Source organism: Rhamphochromis sp. 'chilingali' (assembly GCF_963969265.1).
Source record: "Rhamphochromis sp. 'chilingali' genome assembly, chromosome: 12".
In the NCBI taxonomy this organism is placed as follows: Eukaryota; Metazoa; Chordata; class Actinopteri; order Cichliformes; family Cichlidae; genus Rhamphochromis; species Rhamphochromis sp. 'chilingali'.
Window position 1 is genome coordinate 7,190,268 of NC_137939.1, and position 17,916 is coordinate 7,208,183.

General features: G+C 38.1%; 2 protein-coding genes across 4 annotated transcripts in view; both read right to left on the reverse strand.

Annotated features, from left to right (window-relative positions):
- Positions 1-6,705, reverse strand: part of gpr153 (G protein-coupled receptor 153) — a 40,934-nt gene extending 34,229 nt beyond the window's left edge. The window contains exon 1 of the mRNA XM_080899049.1: positions 6,084-6,705. The gene's annotated coding sequence lies outside the window, so the exon portion shown is untranslated. The remainder of the gene's footprint in view (positions 1-6,083) is intronic.
- Positions 6,706-11,464: 4,759 nt separating this feature from the next.
- acot7 (acyl-CoA thioesterase 7) overlaps positions 11,465-17,916 on the reverse strand; it is a 58,732-nt gene continuing 52,280 nt past the window's right edge. For all 3 annotated transcript variants that reach the window (XM_080898731.1, XM_080898730.1, XM_080898729.1), the window contains one exon: positions 11,465-12,393. In XM_080898731.1, the coding sequence (XP_080754857.1) occupies positions 12,295-12,393 (99 nt within the window). In that variant the 3' untranslated portion in view covers positions 11,465-12,294. The remainder of the gene's footprint in view (positions 12,394-17,916) is intronic.

The window sequence follows — 17,916 nt, forward strand, 5'->3', positions numbered from 1 at the left end:
CACACACACACACACACACACATATAAAAGAGATACATCATAAATTGGACTATAAATTTTTTTTTTAATTTGTTTTTAATTGACTATACTACTTTAGATATATGGAAGTAATTAAGACTTGAGTAGGTAGATAGATAAAAATCAGGGAGATTTTTATCATATTATTTTTTAGCAAAGTATAAGAACAATATGTCAAAAGACAACTTGCAGAAGTTCTCAAAGCTCCTTAGAGGAAGGCACATACAGTATGATGTTTATTAAATGTGACAAAGCTGACAGGAATTCCAATTGATGCTTAATGCCTATAAGACTTAATGGAAGTTTTATGGGGCAGCCAGAAGCTAAATTTTGAAAATCAGTGAAGGTGAGGAGAGAGTTTCTGTGTTTAGAAAGAGGCTAAAATTTGTAATCTCTCTGTACCTCTTGTTTTACCTTTATATGACAGCCTAGTCATAACTGGCTTGGTCAATATGATTTGTACTGCGTGTGGCAATGCACAAATACAGATAATGGAGGCAACAGAAAAATTGCTAAAAGCCATTACAGGAGTACTTACTTTAACAGTGTGTTTACATCCCAACCAAAGGAGAAAGCATAACTGACTGTTAGGAATGTTTTAAAGCAGCTTAAGAAATTGTTGATCTACTTGGATTCCCTTCACAACCATCACCATGGTTTACAGAGTATGGTTCAAAAAAGAGACAATATCCAGTGATTGGCAGTTCTCCAAGGGAAAATACCTTGTCGATGCCAGAGGTTAAAGGACAGCGGCCAGACAGCTTTGAGCTGATTGGAAGGCAACACTAACTCAACTACTCGTTACAAGAGAGGTATGCAGAAGACTGTCTCTGAACACACAACGCGTCAAACCTCGAAACAGCTGGGCTACAGCAACATAACAGACAAAGTGCCATTTCTATTTGCTGACAACAGGAAACTGAGAAAGGGCTCAAAAAACAATAGAAAAACATGGAAAAATGTTGCCTGTGTCAGCCCCGACGCTGGTGTGCTGTTTGATGTTCCTGAGACACTTGTGAGTACTGGTCTTAGCTGGGTGGCCAGCTTGTCACAGAGTAAGGAGCTGAATTTTCCATTACAAATATAACCCTTGAGGCTTTCTTCCTGTTTATGTTAAGCTACCTCCAGCTATGACTGGAGCAGGATCACTGGGCACCATATGGCAGCAGAACTAGTGTTTTTCTTGAAAACAGGCATCTACGGCAGTTTAAGCTAGTCAAGTGGTAGATTAAAGCCATGCATCACATTATCAGTTTTAAACTTGTATAAGCAAACTTAAGCATCTAAAAAATATCATAAGAGTTAAAGATTATCAATAATCAATCAATATCAATGGCCAATATGTTGCTGTAACATTTGCATGGTAGGATCGTTGAATCAGTGATTAAGGCTGCTTGCAGTGGTGTAATGATGTGGAAGATATTTTCTTGGTAAACTTTGGGCACTGGTATCAACTTAGTATTGTTTTAGTGTGACAACCTATGTGAGTATTGTTCCTGATCGCTTTATGATCACAGTGAACCAAACTTCTAATGACTGCATTCAACAAGACAGCATGCCATGTTACTAAGTTCAAATCAAATCAACCTGGTTTCTTGAACATGACAAGAACAATATTCACTTTACTAAAATGGCCTCCACAGGCACCAGCAGACCAGTCAAACCCAGTACTAGCAAAGTGTACCTAATAAAGTGTTTTCTGAGTGTATAACTTTCTCACTACAATCAAAACCCTTTGACCACAGTAACCAGCTGTTTTCATTTACATGGCACCCAATAACTAACAACACCTGACAAGTAGGGATGGGTACCGGTGTCCGGTGCCATGATGGCACCGGTTCTGACATAAACGGTAGTAACCAGACCGAAAAGCAGCGCACATTTCGGTGCTTTATTTCGGTGCTTTTTTTTCCTGAGCTGTGATACACTTCTAGCCAATCATTTTACGTTTCCGAGAATAGTAGACGGGCCCAGGTACGTACGTTCTTTTAGAGCAAACTCAGCAGCCTGCAACAAGTGCTTTAAGCTGATACTGTGATACTGTCAAAGGAGGTAACACCTCAAATCCGATGAAACACCTGGCGACGCATAGCGTCTTTTTTAAAAGCCCAGAAATGCGCCGTATTTGATAGCTTGCTGCGAGACCTCACACCGAGCACATCTACTGCGGGTGGGTTGCCTGTTATGCAACATCCCCCAAAAACACGAAGAGGAGAGTCCCGGCCCCTAGCCCTGCCAGTGTAGCATAAATGATGACGGATGATGATGGCAGCAGCCGTTCTTCTCTGCGTGAGTAGCTAAATGTTGTTCGTGTGTAATTTACGTTGAGTAGGCTAACCACGTTATTACATTAATGCATGTAAGGTGAACTAGCAAACATCATCATAGCTACATGCGGCTGTCTTCTTGTTTGATGGCAGATACTCCCTTCACCCTGGCCAAAAAGGCTAAAATGACCAAAGAAAAAGTGGAAAACAGTTAAACATGAGAGGTTTTTGGACAAAGTTTGTGTTTTTTCCATTGTTTAAGCACTGCTTCCAGCCAAGAATCATACCATATATACCCCATAGCTGCAGAAAAGGCTAACATTGTTATCTTTTTACAAAAAACCAGCTGAGCATGAGAGGTTTTTGGACCAATTTTGTGTTCTCTATTCTTTAAGCACCGGTTTGAGCACCGTTTGAGCACCGGCACCGTTTCAAAAGTACCGATTTGGCACCGGTATCGGATAAAACCTAAACGATACCCATCCCTACTGACAAGCCATTGTGTCTTTATGAGATAAGCGCTATCACGTTAGGCACCGGACTGAATGTCTTTCTTTACATGCTGCATAACAACTTCATTATTAATATCCATCTATCTATCTCTATATATATGAAAGACATACATCATAAATTGAAATATACATTTAGAAAAATATGTTTTTAAAAGACTATACTCATTTAGATATATGGAAGTAATTAAGATTTGAGTCTCATTCTAAATATATCACATTTTTTTAAAGGCTGAAGCAGGTACATCATACAACATTTATATTCCAAATTGATATGATGTGATGATTAAGGGTAAAAACACTGGAAAAATAAGAATTACTTAGATCAATTTCCCCAGAGCTTTGGATCTAATGTATGCCACCATTTTGCTTCAGTCTTTTGGGGTTACATGTGAATGATACCTCTACATCAGATCTACGTTGTAACTTACGCCATAACCACAACCCCATTTAAACCCTACGCCACAACCTTCTAAGTAACCTTATGTGCACCTCCAAAAAAATTGAACTATATGTCTGTTCAACGCATACCAGAACAATTTATATGTGTAGAAGGTTGCGGTGTAGGGACAAAACGATTTTCCGGTTGCTACATAAATTAGAACATTGATTCCATGTGGAACTCAGAATCAAGATTTACACCCATTTACACAAAAGCTCTCACACATTTGAAAGGTGGCAACTTGGTGTTCGGAGTCTTAACTAAGGATACTACAGGTCTGTATACCTCTTGAGTCACAGCTTCCCTAGTATGTATGAAAACAGTTTGAAGCCAAATATCTGTATAAAATCCTGTAGTCAGCAACACTCCATAGTGTCAGTCTGAAGTTACTTACAGGCAAACTACAGACAAGAAATATGCAAGTACATATACTCAAGCACTGAAACAACGATGATAACATGTTCTAAGCACATACCCCTTCCACTTAATCACAGCATTTCACTAATGCACAGCAGGGTGGCAGAGCTAGTTGGCAGCCCGCTCCCTAACCAGATTCTAGCCACTGTGCCAGCCCTCTTCGCATGAAGTCTCTAAACCAAGCCAGTGAAAGGCTGCCAGCTCCAGTCAGCAGAAAATAGAAAGGCCCAGAGGTGCTTTGTGCCCTTGACCTTTGAACCTCCTGCCAAGGTAAGCTAAGATCATGTATCTATTAAAAAAACAAAAATCAATAAAAGTGAACTAATCAATAGAATTAGACCACTGTGGTTTTTGGTTGCATTGTGTGCGGTGGGTATGAACAAAGAAGTCATTACTTTTATTTATATTCAGTTTTATTTATTTAAATTCAGCAAATAAAACTGATTTACAAGGATTAATCCAGTTGAGACCACTTTGCTTGCATTTAGAAAATGGACAAATCAAGGACAGAATAGAAGATGTGCCATTTTCTCTAGCTTATGACCATCTATTCAAGTCAAGCTTGACACTATATTCTTCAAAACGATATGCAGTCAATACAAAAAGTAAGCTTCCCAGACTGAAACAGCACACCAGTGTGATAAAAGATTACGATGGTGTGCTGTTTGATGTTCCTGAGACATTTGTGAGTACTGGTCTTAGCTGGGTGGCCAGCTTGTCACAGAGTAAGGAGCTGAATTTTCCATTACAAATGCAACCCTTGAGGCTTTCTTCCAGTTTATGTTAAGCTACCTCCAGCTATGACTGGAGCAGGATCACTGGGCACCATATGGTAGCAGAACTAGTGTTTTTCTTGAAAACAGGCATCTGTGGCAGTTTAAGTGAATCAGGTGGTAGATTAAAGCCACGCATTACACTTGTATAAGCAAAATTAAGCAGCAAGAAAAGATCATAACTGTTACACGCTATCGTCATTGCCATTAATCACGACGTTACATTACCATATAATGGTGTGGGGAAGGGCGGTCAACGTGTTGTGGGCGAGTAAAAAAATAGAATCGTGTGAACACGGGCTAGCGCGGTCACAAAATGACAGAGCCGAACGTGTGACAAACAAAATGTCACACATGCCCTGCGAAACACTGAGATCTGTTGTGAGGTTTTGTGGTGTAGAAGTAACTGTCACATGCAAGCTACAGCAGTTTCTCTGGGCAGTAAAAGTGATCATTGGCTTGCATGGCCACTTTCTGACCTTTGACAACATTCAATAGCTCCTCGCTTAATAATTATCTCCTTTGGTTAGTGTATTAAAATAGCATTTGAAAGAATGTCATCAGATTTCTGCCAATTCTCTCTCAATATCAGGGGCTGTAGAGCAAAACTGCACTGGTAATGCTGTTGTATATTTAATATATATTGGACTGCACATGTTTAAAGTATAGGGCCACTTTTGTTCAAAGTTATGGCTCTGGTAAGAATCTTATGAAAAAGAAAAAAAATGTAGGGTTTTTGTCTTAAAGCTTAATTATATAAATGTGTTGAATAAATGACTTGGGAGGAAAATAACGCTATAAATCAGGTATCCTAGTAGAGCAGTAATTACTTTTACTTAGTTAAGCCATTGTGTCACAACACTCTCACAAACACAAAAACAATATATATAACAATATATATATATTATTTAGGCTTATTTTTTTTAGATTTGGAAACCAGTAAATCAGTGTATATATACTGTACAGTTATATATAGCTTTTGTTTAAACAAAATGTCTGTAAAAGCACACGAAATGCATGAGATTTCACAAACTAACACAAAGAGCAGACATGCAGAGCACAGCTTAAATTATGTTAATTTCGCACAGAACATTTTAAAAATTGCCTAAGGAAGTTTACATGTTCTCTGCAGGCCTGCATGTGAAAACCGGTGTTCAGTATTGTTTAAGTTCAACCTTGTGCCTGCACAAGTACTGTATCTAGGTTACTGTCCCTTTTACTGATGCGTTTCCTGTCAATCAGCGCCAATGTGTACTAATTACCACACTTACATCACATAGATTTATTGAAGGCCTAAAAGCTGCTCGCTCTGTTAAGTTAGTGTGCTGTATAATAGTTGACAGTAGCCACCGTAATAATTGTCATTCCATCTTTCAATTAGGCCACTTCTCCATCCGCATTTTGTCTTTCAAGCGTTTTAATACCAATAAAATCCTCGATCTATAGGTCAGTTCTGTACTGCGGGTCCACAGGAATGTCACGTTTCGATTCATAAATCCAGAAATACACTTTTTAGTATCACCTGTTCCTGCTGCAGGACACCACCTGTTTGGATGGAGCTCTGTTGTTCTCTTTGTTTTTGTTTGTTTTTGTACACCTAAGCTAATCACCGGCGAGTCTGACGTAATTATAACCAGCTGTGCGGGTCTTGGCTTACCTTTCACGAAATGTTGAGGCTCCTGACTGCTCGTTGTTTCCGGGGGATGAAGACTCTGTCGGTCATGGCTTCAGGTCCGTTGAAGTGGCTTCCAAAGCATTTCCATCCCTGAACTGAACAGCGTCGGGAGTATCAACAGCATCAGGTTAGAGGAATGACCTGCGAAATGAAGGATGAGAACCCGAAACGGCACATCACCACAGCTGCACTCCTCTTTTATCTTATTGCCCTCTTTTGTCTCGCTGACTGTGGAGGGGGGGAAGATAAATTATCGAGTAGTTTGGCAAAATATGTCACTTTCTTTTCCACGAAGCGGGCGGTCGAGCGATAGCACGAGAACTAAAGTAAAACGGTTTATTTTAGCTGAAAGGCAAAATTCTTCTTCTGTTTTCCAACACTGACGAGGCGAGCGACGGATGAGGCATGACTGCTGCGCGCTCCCGACAGTGTTGGCTCGTTCTCGTGCAGACGCTCCGTGGTCGTGGGAGTGAACCGCAATAAGAAATAATTCATGGAAAAATAGGTCGGTATTTTACCAGAGCAGAGCTGCTGTTGCGTGCTGAACATTTTCTTTGATTTTTTTTTACAGGCCCTGCAACCTCTGAACGAACATCAAGAGCTTACTTTCATCAAAGGTCTCATTTGAATGAGTTAAAATAAAGATCTGATGCAGTGCAAACAGAAAGGGCATTGTTTTAATAGCTTACTACAGTTGAGTGTGAAAACATGCACGAAATCTAATAAATGTCGTCATTCTTAAGACTTTTCTGATGGATCTTCTGTTATTTATATCTCGCTGATGCTCTTTTTTTCCTTCATGCCATTCATGCTCCTTTTTAAATGGGTCTTTTAATTGACATTATACGACTTGTTACGTAAGCCTCCTTCCTTGGATGATTCTGTAAGAGCGGCTTTCCTCCCGCAGGGTGAAGATTGTACCCAGTGAGAAAACTGATAGGCCCTACATGAGAGAAGAGACACAGAGGTCCCTGTTTCCCTGGTTTTTGCCACTATAAAGATTTTTTTCATTTATTCACCGGATGGTCTGAACAGCAGTGCACAGCTTCCCATTCATTAAAACAGATACACAAAACCACACCTGGGAGCTGCCCGTGCAGGGCACAGCCAGACTGTTCAGTGATGAAGTACGTTTTAAAAAAGCTTCTCCAGACACTGAGTCAGGATTTCTTCACAGCTAATCCAGTCACCACTTAAAGCACCTATGCGTATGGCTCACAATTTAGTCACATTTTAAAAGGTAGTCATGTTGTATTTGAAGTATTTATTTTGGACCAGCTTTATTTTTCTTAGTCTTGCCTTTGCACACGCACATACTCCATCAAATAGTTAACATTTCTCAGATTTATTATCCAGACTGTTGTTTCTGTTGCACTATGATCTGCTAAATTAAAATGCAATCCTTGCAGCTGTAGTGGGGTTGTTGTTTTTTTTTTCACCAACTGAGAATTTCATAAAATTCCCATAAAAGAGCATAAATAAGAATATATTTTATATATATTTATTTGGATTTGGGACAGATAAAGTATTATCTTTTGGTAGAGCTGCTACTATATCAATACAAGTCAATATATAAGTCCTCATGTTGTACTTCTGTTTGACAAGTATGTCCATACAAGCAAATCATAAGAGCAAGCAATCAAAAACAGTGATTTATCATGCAGAAAAAGCTTGGCCTGCTTTGCTTCCTGCGCTGCAGCATGATATAATGCTCATTCAGCTAAGCTTGCCAACATTTTAATTTTACAAAGCTTAGCTGTATAATTAGTTTTTGCTACAATTTCTTTCACTAGTTTCAGTGCTACTGTTGCAGATCACGGTTGCTGTGTAAAGCACCAGGTTTTAGGAGACTGTGATCCAGAAAATCATCACAAAATAACTCTATTTTACTGGGAAAAACTGGAGATTTCATTTAAAGCCTGCCTGGCTGACTGAGCGCCCATGTTGCTCACCCTGTTGGATTTTACTAGCTGTTTCTAGAGATGTGGCTGAATTCTTGACTTGAACTGGAGGTAATTTAAGCAGCCTCCAAGTTGATTAAAAATGACTATTCAGTTTTAAATTGGAATAGGCAACAACCATTTGCTATTCCAAGCAAATGGAATTTCACCATTTCACAGTCAACCTGTGAATATAAAAACTGCTTTGACTGCATTTCTTGACCACGTAAAAGAAAGAAAGAAATAGCAAAAGTTACAGCTAAATCGGTTCACTTACAGCTCATAAAACATTTGCGCACAGTGCGTGGATAAAGAGTAAAGAACTATAACTGTGTAAACACTACATTGTGTACATGTTTTATTTTGTAAAGGTTTGGTAAGGGAATGATTCTACATTAACTGAGTCTCCTTGTCTGTGTTAGGTTTTCTCGAAACTTCAAACAGCAGTAGCAGAAGAAAAGGCACATTTGATGAAAAACACCCGGAGAAGATTTCAAACACGATAAAAGAAGAGAAGCTGATTGTGTTATGATTCATGGGAGAGAAGAGCTGAATAGATACATCACAGACAAATCTAACTACAAGTGAGCTTAATGAAAGCTGATACAAACTTCCAAGATCATTCTAATCCTTTTTGAAAAACAGAAGAAGTACAAGGAGGTCAAACAGAAGGTAAACAGATGAGCAAAGAGGCAAAACTATGTGCATGCTGTTCTGACTGGACACAGGTGACATTAGCGAGAGCACGGCACACAGTCACATGAAGAAAAGGAAGCAAAAACAGATAATCAGTATGTGGCTCTGGGTGGTTTTTGCCTAAAAAGACTGGGAATTCTAAAATATTATGGCTTCTACTTGGAGTGCAGGTGCTGTATTAAAGAAAAAAGAAAAATTAAAGAAAAAAAAGGTGGACCTCACTAATGTCTAAACTGGTTTCAATCCTGCCTAGAAACAGGGGGAAGCAAGTCTTGATAATAAGACAGGCAGTAACTGAAACAAAAAGGCAGGGAACAGAGGAAACTACAGGAAAGCACACAAGTCACTTGAAAATAACATTAGAAACAAATAAGGGATACAATAGAGACCGCGATATGTGTGCCTGTGCGTGCATACGTGCAACCAGTATGTGTGTGTGTGTGTGTGTGTGTGTGTGTGTGTGTGTGTGTGTGTGTGCAAAAACACAGAGAACAAAGAAGAGGAAATGAACAAAATGAGATGGCATGTGCAAAGTAAATTGCACAATTTGATTAACAAATGTGTCCAAAGCATAATTTTAGAGAACAACAGTGTTACATTTGAACAGTGTGGCTCTGCTGGAGCACACCCAAATCTACCTTTACTTCACAGAGTCTTTGGTATGTTCATTATTAACTTGTCAGGGTAAAATGAGTCAGGACTGATTCAGTGGGTGCATGAATTAGCAACCCATTTACAACACTACAATGGGCATCAATTAATGCTAGGCTGTTGGCTTGTGGAAAACAAGTCCAGCTTAGTTTGAATAATTTGTGATTTGATTTGTGTAACAAAATCTGGAATTTGTTATTTTGTGTTAGTCATGAAGATGCATGCATGTGTAACCTGTTACTGATGTTGTTTTAGACTCAAGTAAACCCATTATCAGTACTGGACATGGCAAGGGAGCTTGAGTTTGTGTGATGCTAGGTGACCTGGAAGTAAAAAGTAACAGAAGGCATTCCCGCCCACTGGCTTCAGTGTCACTGGGCTGCCCCAACTACCACCATCAGCTCCAAGATATGTAGGCACAGGCACAGCATCTTTTTAATACTTAATGCTGTTTTCAATGTCCTATCAATATGCTCTCTCATCTTTTCCAGGGTGGCCACCACTCTGTGCATCAAAGTTTGTGTTCCTTACACTCAAAGTTAGCCAAATTTAGTTGCACCCCAAAAGGTCCACTGTGGCTGTAAAAACAAAAAGGGAGGTTCCAAGCCAGACAAAGCATGATCCATCACCTACTCCTCCGCGAGGAAAGCCCTGCTGGCTCCAAGCCCAGATTACACAGGATGGTTGAATGTAATGCTCATAACTCAGTTCTTTGAAAATGTTCCAAGGAAGAGTTTTTTTCAGATATTTTGCTGTTAAAGTCTTTTGTTCTTACACATCAGCAGCTTTTGCCAACAAACTTAGCAGAAACGTTGCCTCATGCAAATATTGACAGACATATTTACAAGCGTGACCATGAAGTGCAAACAGCACATTGTTCAGGTTACTGAGTTTTGTCTCACGTGTGAAATCAAGGCCTCGCTGCAAGAAAATGACTGACGAGAGATTCTTGAGCTGTGAGCACAACGAGCAGAAAATGCAAAGGAGGCCACTCAGCAATAAAAGCCAAGAGTCTTCTGAGCACCACCTCACTTTATCATTTATCCTTTGCTCAAAGTACTTAATGGTTCTTGTGCCGCACCAGAGGATCATTCATCTAAGTAGCCTCTGCACGGGTATACAGCGTTGAGAGCACTGCTGTGCTTTCATTTATATATGACATGCAAATATGTTATCAGATTTTGTCTTTCATTCGAATTTTTCTGTTATTCTCAGTGAGAAAACAAGTTTGGCATATAGCCTCATTCAGTATCACTGTTTTTAACATATAAAATATATACTGTAGGTTTATGTCAGTCGGACACGGAATTTATCTTCATTAAAAGCACACTGTTGCTGTTGCTGCTAGCTGAAAGAGAAACATCTTTTAGATAATGACATTGTCATGATACTGTACGTATGGCGAATGCTTTTCAATGAGTTCATATTTCTCAGAAGTCTCGTCTTACCATACTGTCTCACTGTATCGTCTTCTCCCTTCCTGTGCTCGCCTCCTCTCACAAGACGCTTCTGCATAACTAGGGTTAAAAATAGATATAGCCCCCAGTGCAGCTTGGGCCTAACTTTATTTTCATGGGGGAAATGAAAAGCACACATACTCTGCTGGCTGGAAGGACAGAGGAAAAAAATAACAATAACCTTCATGATCCAATGACAAATCATTTTCTGTCCATGTCAGAAAGGCAGTATGAGGAGGAATAAAGGTCCAAAGAAAATAAAATTTACAAATGTTTAGACTTTTGTCACTGTCTGAGCTTCTACATTGGACTTTAATAATCTTCAGTTTCACTTTGGTTTTGATCCGAAATTAGTCCCTGTTGTCCAGTGCGCAGCCCTACCTACACCTCTTGATGAATCTGATTCTGATCTAAAATGAAATAAAATGCAAAAGAAAAAAAAAGAAATATAATACCATGGTATTTATGGCTGGTTAATGATCACAGTGTTCAATCTTGGCTTGGCCATATAGTCATGGCCATGGTAATATTGATTTCTCACTGGCCCCATTTATCTTTCTGATTTTACCTTGTGCACACACGCACTTACAAAGGACACATGGAAAGACACTAATAGAGACATTTTTTTTTTATCCAGTTCACTTTGTTTATCAGACAATGATGAATCCTCAAATGTCATCTGGAGACTAAGAGAACAATACGGGTACAAGAGGCAACAAGGGAGACAGACAGGTAAATAAAGAGAAACTCAGGAGCAAGAAAGCAACATTATGGGAGAATGGAATTGGATGAGAAGAGGTCGTAATGAGAAAAGGGAAAAGAGAGTGTGGTAAGGCATAGTGTGATAGACGGGCAAAGCAGGGTGAGAGCAGAGAGGAAGTGGGAGGGGGTGATGTGGGAGAGATGCAAGTTGAGTCAAAACCCCCAAGCTCCCCTGATTTCTCTGTGAAAGACACAGTGCTGAAAAGATGAATAGCGTGTGCCCTCTGTGCCAAGGCATGCCCAAGACAAAGACATCACCATCATCAAACTAGCAAGGACACAAGGCGAGAGCCCCAGACTAGTACTTGGATCTTTTATTCATTATTACTACTCACTCGCTTATTCATCAGTTTCCTTGTGCTCAGATTATCACTTTAAACTGACATGATAATTAAGTCTTCAGATCTTCCACAAACAAAATAGTACTCTTCTACACAGAGACAGGAGACAGTGATCGAAAAAAAAACAGTCTTCATACGTCATTAAAATTCTCTCCAAAATAAATTATGTACTCTTACATACATATACAGTATATGTGGATACTTTGGTGTAGCACAGGAAAAAAAAATCACAGGTTCAGGTTCAAGAAAAAGCAATAATCATAAAGCAGAAAATGTTTACTTCATACTACATATTGTGTGGGGTTATTGTATTGTTGCTGCAGGTGTTAAATTCTGAGTGGCAGCGTCACTGGCCACGCATCTTATCTGACAGCCTTTTTTCTTTATTTTGGAGGTAACGTACTTTCCCCTCGTCAAAACGTCTCTGCTCATCCTCGCCTTCAACCTAGAGGAAAAGAAAATAGACAAAAATATTTGTTTCCAGACACATTTATCATCTACACACTGGAATGTTTCCCCTCTAATTATTATATTAACCGTGGGCATGAAGCTCTGATCTAATTGACTTGACAGTGCTGCTGAAATTGCCATTCATCTTCTAGGTGAAATATAGAACAAATGCGTCTGACTCTAGGCTTGTAAAGACCCAGCATGATATACAAAATATATGAAGAAGACTACATATAAGTGAAGTTGAGTGAAACCACATGTGACATATGCAGGACATTTCCACATATGAAATTTCTGCATTTTAAAGGTGTGTGAATGCATTTATTTCCAGCAACACATTTTATATTAATGCAACACTAATGGCAAGACTGAAGAATGGTGATGAGTCAGCTGATCAGGTTCATGAATCCATTTTTTGGTCATAGTAACAACATCTACTCACAAGGTTAGACACAACCTGATAAATAGGTAAATAATGCTGTAGAAGTACATAAAGGGCAATTCCGGTAATGTGTGGTGAGTGTTAGCCTCTCAACTCATGTCATCATCTCATCAAACCTTCTCTTGACCAACCTTGACCGCATCCATGATAGTGTGTTCTATGCACAGCGCCAGTGCAGTATTATTGATGTTGCAGGCATCTGGAAACACTCTATAGATTTACAGCTGTTATGAATCATTTTTACTGTTTAATTCTGTGCAGTTGTTTGTTTTGAAGCTAAATGTGGCTGCTGGTTTATAGGAGTAAGCACTCGATATTCTGTACAGTTTAATTTGACTGTTGGCCAACCTTATGATTTGCAACAATACCACCACCAGTGACCATGTCACACTTTCTTTGAAGGTGCTGACTGATTTCTCCTTACCTTATCTTCAAAGCACTGTAACAAAGCAGGGTACGTGAACATGTTTGTATTTCATATATAAAGCGTACTGTTAGAGCTAATGACATGTTCTGATGGAGGCTCTTTGCTGCGTACACACCAGGTGGTTGGCAGATTCAAGAGCACCTGCCACTCACACAAACAGGGTGCAAAACTGACAGATGGCACCTTAAATTTAAGGAGAGAGCAGGGTGGTAACAAACATGACAAAACATAATGCCGGGGACAAGCCCAAGGGGGTCATTACTCAAATGTGACGAGAATATTAAAACAGTGGCGCTGAGCTACAAACACAACACCAGTGGGAATATCTTATCTGTAGAACAGGTTCAGGAGCATACAGCTGTAATATTGGTGTGTTTGTTGTATGGCAGTTATATAACAGTCAACATACTGCTCAGTCAGTTTTGCTTTTGCCATTCAACTGAAAGTAATGGATAATTCCAGTTCATTGAGTTTGAAAAGAGAGAGAGAGGGGGAAAGAACAAGTTTTTCAGAAAAATAATATAGACACATATAACATACAATATCTGGGCGTCATGTAATATAACCAAGGAACTGACAAGTCATGACCATAAAAATGATTGCTTACGTATCTTACATATTCACATGCTTAATGCCTGCTGAAAACCACATACTGTGGTTCTGTACATAATGTAAAATGTAAACGTGGTTCTGTTCAGTCAGAATATCTACACAGGTAGGTGAATAGGCTGCAAAAAAAGTGAAAAAAAAAATTAAATACACAAATAAAATTATTTATAATTATATAAGGTATGTGTATTTATATAAGTGATTACTGGTGTGATGAAGTTCTAACTGGATTGAGATGGGTTACAGACTGTGAGTTACAGAATCAGGCAGGGTGGGTCAGATCAACTCTAAACAAGCTTAGCCATTGCTTTACACCCCAAACAGCAACCAAATGTAGTGCACTGTGATTGTAATGACCTCATATATGCATGCATACACTGTTGAACAATGCTGATCCCATTTTTTAACTTTTGCATCAAATGTTCCCATGTTTTACAAATTTCAAGGTCTGTATTTTACTACTAAAAATACTACTATTACTACTACTGTTACTACTGTAGTATGATTATCTTTCTATAATGCAATGACACAATTAAAAGGTTTTGAAATGTTCTAGCAAAACTTTATTTATGTAATCCATTTCTTAAAGGTGAAAAAAGCATGACTTAAGTTGCATTATTAAAAAATTAATTATTAGACATAAGTAAGCACAATTAAAACAAAATTTGAGTTAAGGACCACAAATAAAATGAAATAGTTAAACGCAGCCGTCAGCAGTAAAAAATGAAAATGAAGAATTACCAGAGTAAATAAAATGATTATAAGCAGAACTTATGCACACAACGTTCTGCTCCTTTATTAAAAAATACATTGCAAAGTTTACTATATTTAAGTGTCTGTACATTAACTAACTGTTAAACGTACAGATGCTCCAGCGGCATCTGTAGCGTCTTAACTGGTATCTCTGTGTTGGCAAAAAGTTAACATATTATCTTTTTTTGTATTCTACAAGCTCCAAGTCTATCCCAGCCACCATAGGGCGAGGCGTAGGGTAAACCCTGGACAGGTCGTCAATGTGATGCTGGGCTTATTTCTGACGTATCTGTTAAATATCTATTCGCATACTCTATAACCAATGAATTTCATTTCTATTCATTTAATGAAGTATTTGTAAATATGTGCCCCCATATATACAAATAATTTTTTATTTAGTGGTTATTCATTTTCTTCACATAAGACAAATATACTGACATATATTTAATTTTCAAGTCACAGTTACTCAGTTAAATGGTGTTTCCTTCCTCGCTGTTATACAGTTTATTATAAAGGTGGTTACAAATGGTTGCCTGTTGCAATGTTGGAAGGCAGACAAATACACAAACATGACCTATAATGTCATAATTCCTTTTGTCTAACTCTGTGGACAATCTATTGACTAGCCTAACAATTCATTAAGTGCATTAATGAGACAGAGGCATCTTGCTCTATCTAGTTAAAACTTTGAGCTGCGCAGGGAGCTGCATTATAGCATTACTGAAATAACCCCCAACAAGGTGATTTAGGATCCTAACACCAATTAGAGGCTTATAAATCATCCTTCTTGAACAGGCTGGAACAATCCAAAGACATTATTGTTTATTTATTTAAGTCTGAAAAACTGCAGCCATGATATCAAAGCAAAAGAAAAAAGGTTTACATGGTGAGACTGTTTATGATCAGACAGAACTGTAAGGACGTCAATTTAATTTAAAAAAATGAATTAATATATTTTATTTAACTTTTTTAAAGAATAAAAATTGTACTAGTAAATAGTAAAAATCCCTCTTTTTAAAACCATATCGATGTACGGTTTGAGATGAGTTAGCAAACAGCAAAACGAAACTGTATACCTTACTGCTGCTGATGAATCATAGCTGCAGACTGTCTGACAATGACAGCTAAAAATGATGCTGGCAGGAAAAATGTGAGCTTTGCTGTCTGCCTGAAGAAGAGATTTATGTAAGCTTTGACTATTAACATATCAAAGGTTGTTAAACTAAAATAATAATTATTATAAAACATTTTTAACGTGCAATTTTTCCTGCACAGCTTGAAATTGATTTGAACTAATTACATGAATATTTTGTAATTGAATAATTGATTTATATTTCCAGACACCAATTTATACATTCAGCTCACCCATCCAGTAAAAACAAATTCCTGATCACTGTTCAAACCTTGTTTTTTTAGCCTTATTACTTAATAGTCAATAATTACAATAATAATATTACTAATAATAATAATATGCACATATGGCCGGTGCACATCCATCTACACACAGTACCACAGGTTACGTGTGTCATGGGTATGTTAACCATTATGTTAATTACATTTGCATAACTCCATGAGGCAATTCATTTTTTATTAAGGTCCTTGTTGTGTTCTTAAGTAATTTGTCTTCACTACAAAAATAAAGCAGAAATATCCTTGCAAAAACCAGCATGCTTGTTATATTGTATTTAAGGCAAATGCCTATACTCCAGCAGTGTCATGTGACAATCACTACATGTATTGGCATTCGGGTAAACTGAACCATTTCATGTTTCATCAAGGTTATTTATCTTTACAATAAGAATGATAGCTGACCCTAGCTGATTCAGTGTCTACGGACTTACAAGAAGCTTTTTGGTTAACAGGGCTTTCCCTAAATTCCCATCTATTCTGTTCATAAATCAAAGTATTGAACAAACAAAAAATGTGATTGTGACTGTTAAATCATCATTTTGTTCAGCATAACAGTTTGTCCTTGTGTTGGTGCTCACTGAAAACTCAGAAAATTACTCATCCGTTATTAGTCTTGATCATCAATGACTTACCAGGCTGGCATTGCCATTTCTTGACCCATGCTGTTTATCTGCATATATAGATATGATCAGGTGAAACATGATGAAGATGATACTAAGGTTACTAAGGCAGATGATCTGATGTTACAAGCCCAGAAGATGAAGAAGAAGAGGAAAAAGAAGAATTACTCTAAAAATCTTCCAGTGAGATAACATCAGAGCCCAGAACTTTGGCTGATTGGGTCAAACACCCAGGACAGATGTTTCACCTGTTGTTAATTAAATCCACTCGGTGGACAGCTGAATGGAGCATGAAAAACCAATACGGTGTAAATGTGGAACAGGGACAATACATGTAAAGGAGATTTGCTCAGACAATGCCAGCAAAATGCCAGGTGGGTTCTGTTGTGTTGGCGCGAGCTGCTATTAGAGTGGGCAAGGGGCATCAGTGGCACTGGCAAATGTCACTGTGTAAAGGTAGCACAAAGCTGTAAACAGCCAGCACAAGACAAATAATAGCCATGTGGACTAGAATGAGCCTGGATACTAACCTATATATCTGTGTGTGATAGAGGGACCGAGAGGTATACACAAAGGATGACATTTTAGACAAAGATGAAAGGTATTTCATTTCTAGTCATAAAATGAATCCTTTTATATCAGCCAGGCTCTTCTGGATGGTGAAAGGAGCTCTTCCAGTGGATCTTTTCATTTAGTCATAAATGCTTTGAGTTTTTTCACTGCAGCTATCTGATAATACAGACATGCCAAGTTCTTATGGGCTTCATCGCAGCTTTAGCAACACCAATGAAGAGTCTGAAGTATACAGCCTCAGTTGGATCCTATTTTTCAGCAGTTTACTAATGTAAGATAGCGGACAGAAATTATACTGAACTTTCTACTGTAGTATGAAAGATCGATCAGGTAATTTTGAGGAAAAATACAACAAAAAATAAATTTTTTCATATCATTTTTTTTCAAATTCACTCTGATGACAATTTTAGATCTGAAAATGATCAGTTGTTGCTTATGTAGCAGTTTAAATACTGGGTTTAAAGAACAAGTAATTTGCAATTACAAGAAAATTAGAAGTGACACTGATCTCTATCAAAGATTTTCTGAAAGGAAAATTTAAAAGCACTAAAATACAAGTACTGAAAAGACTCATATCATAAATATGCTAAATTACTCTTTCTAAATATAACAAAATTATACTTTTTCATTATGATTTAGTATCTAATTTTGAATTTGATCTCAAATTAAGGCAACAACATGACA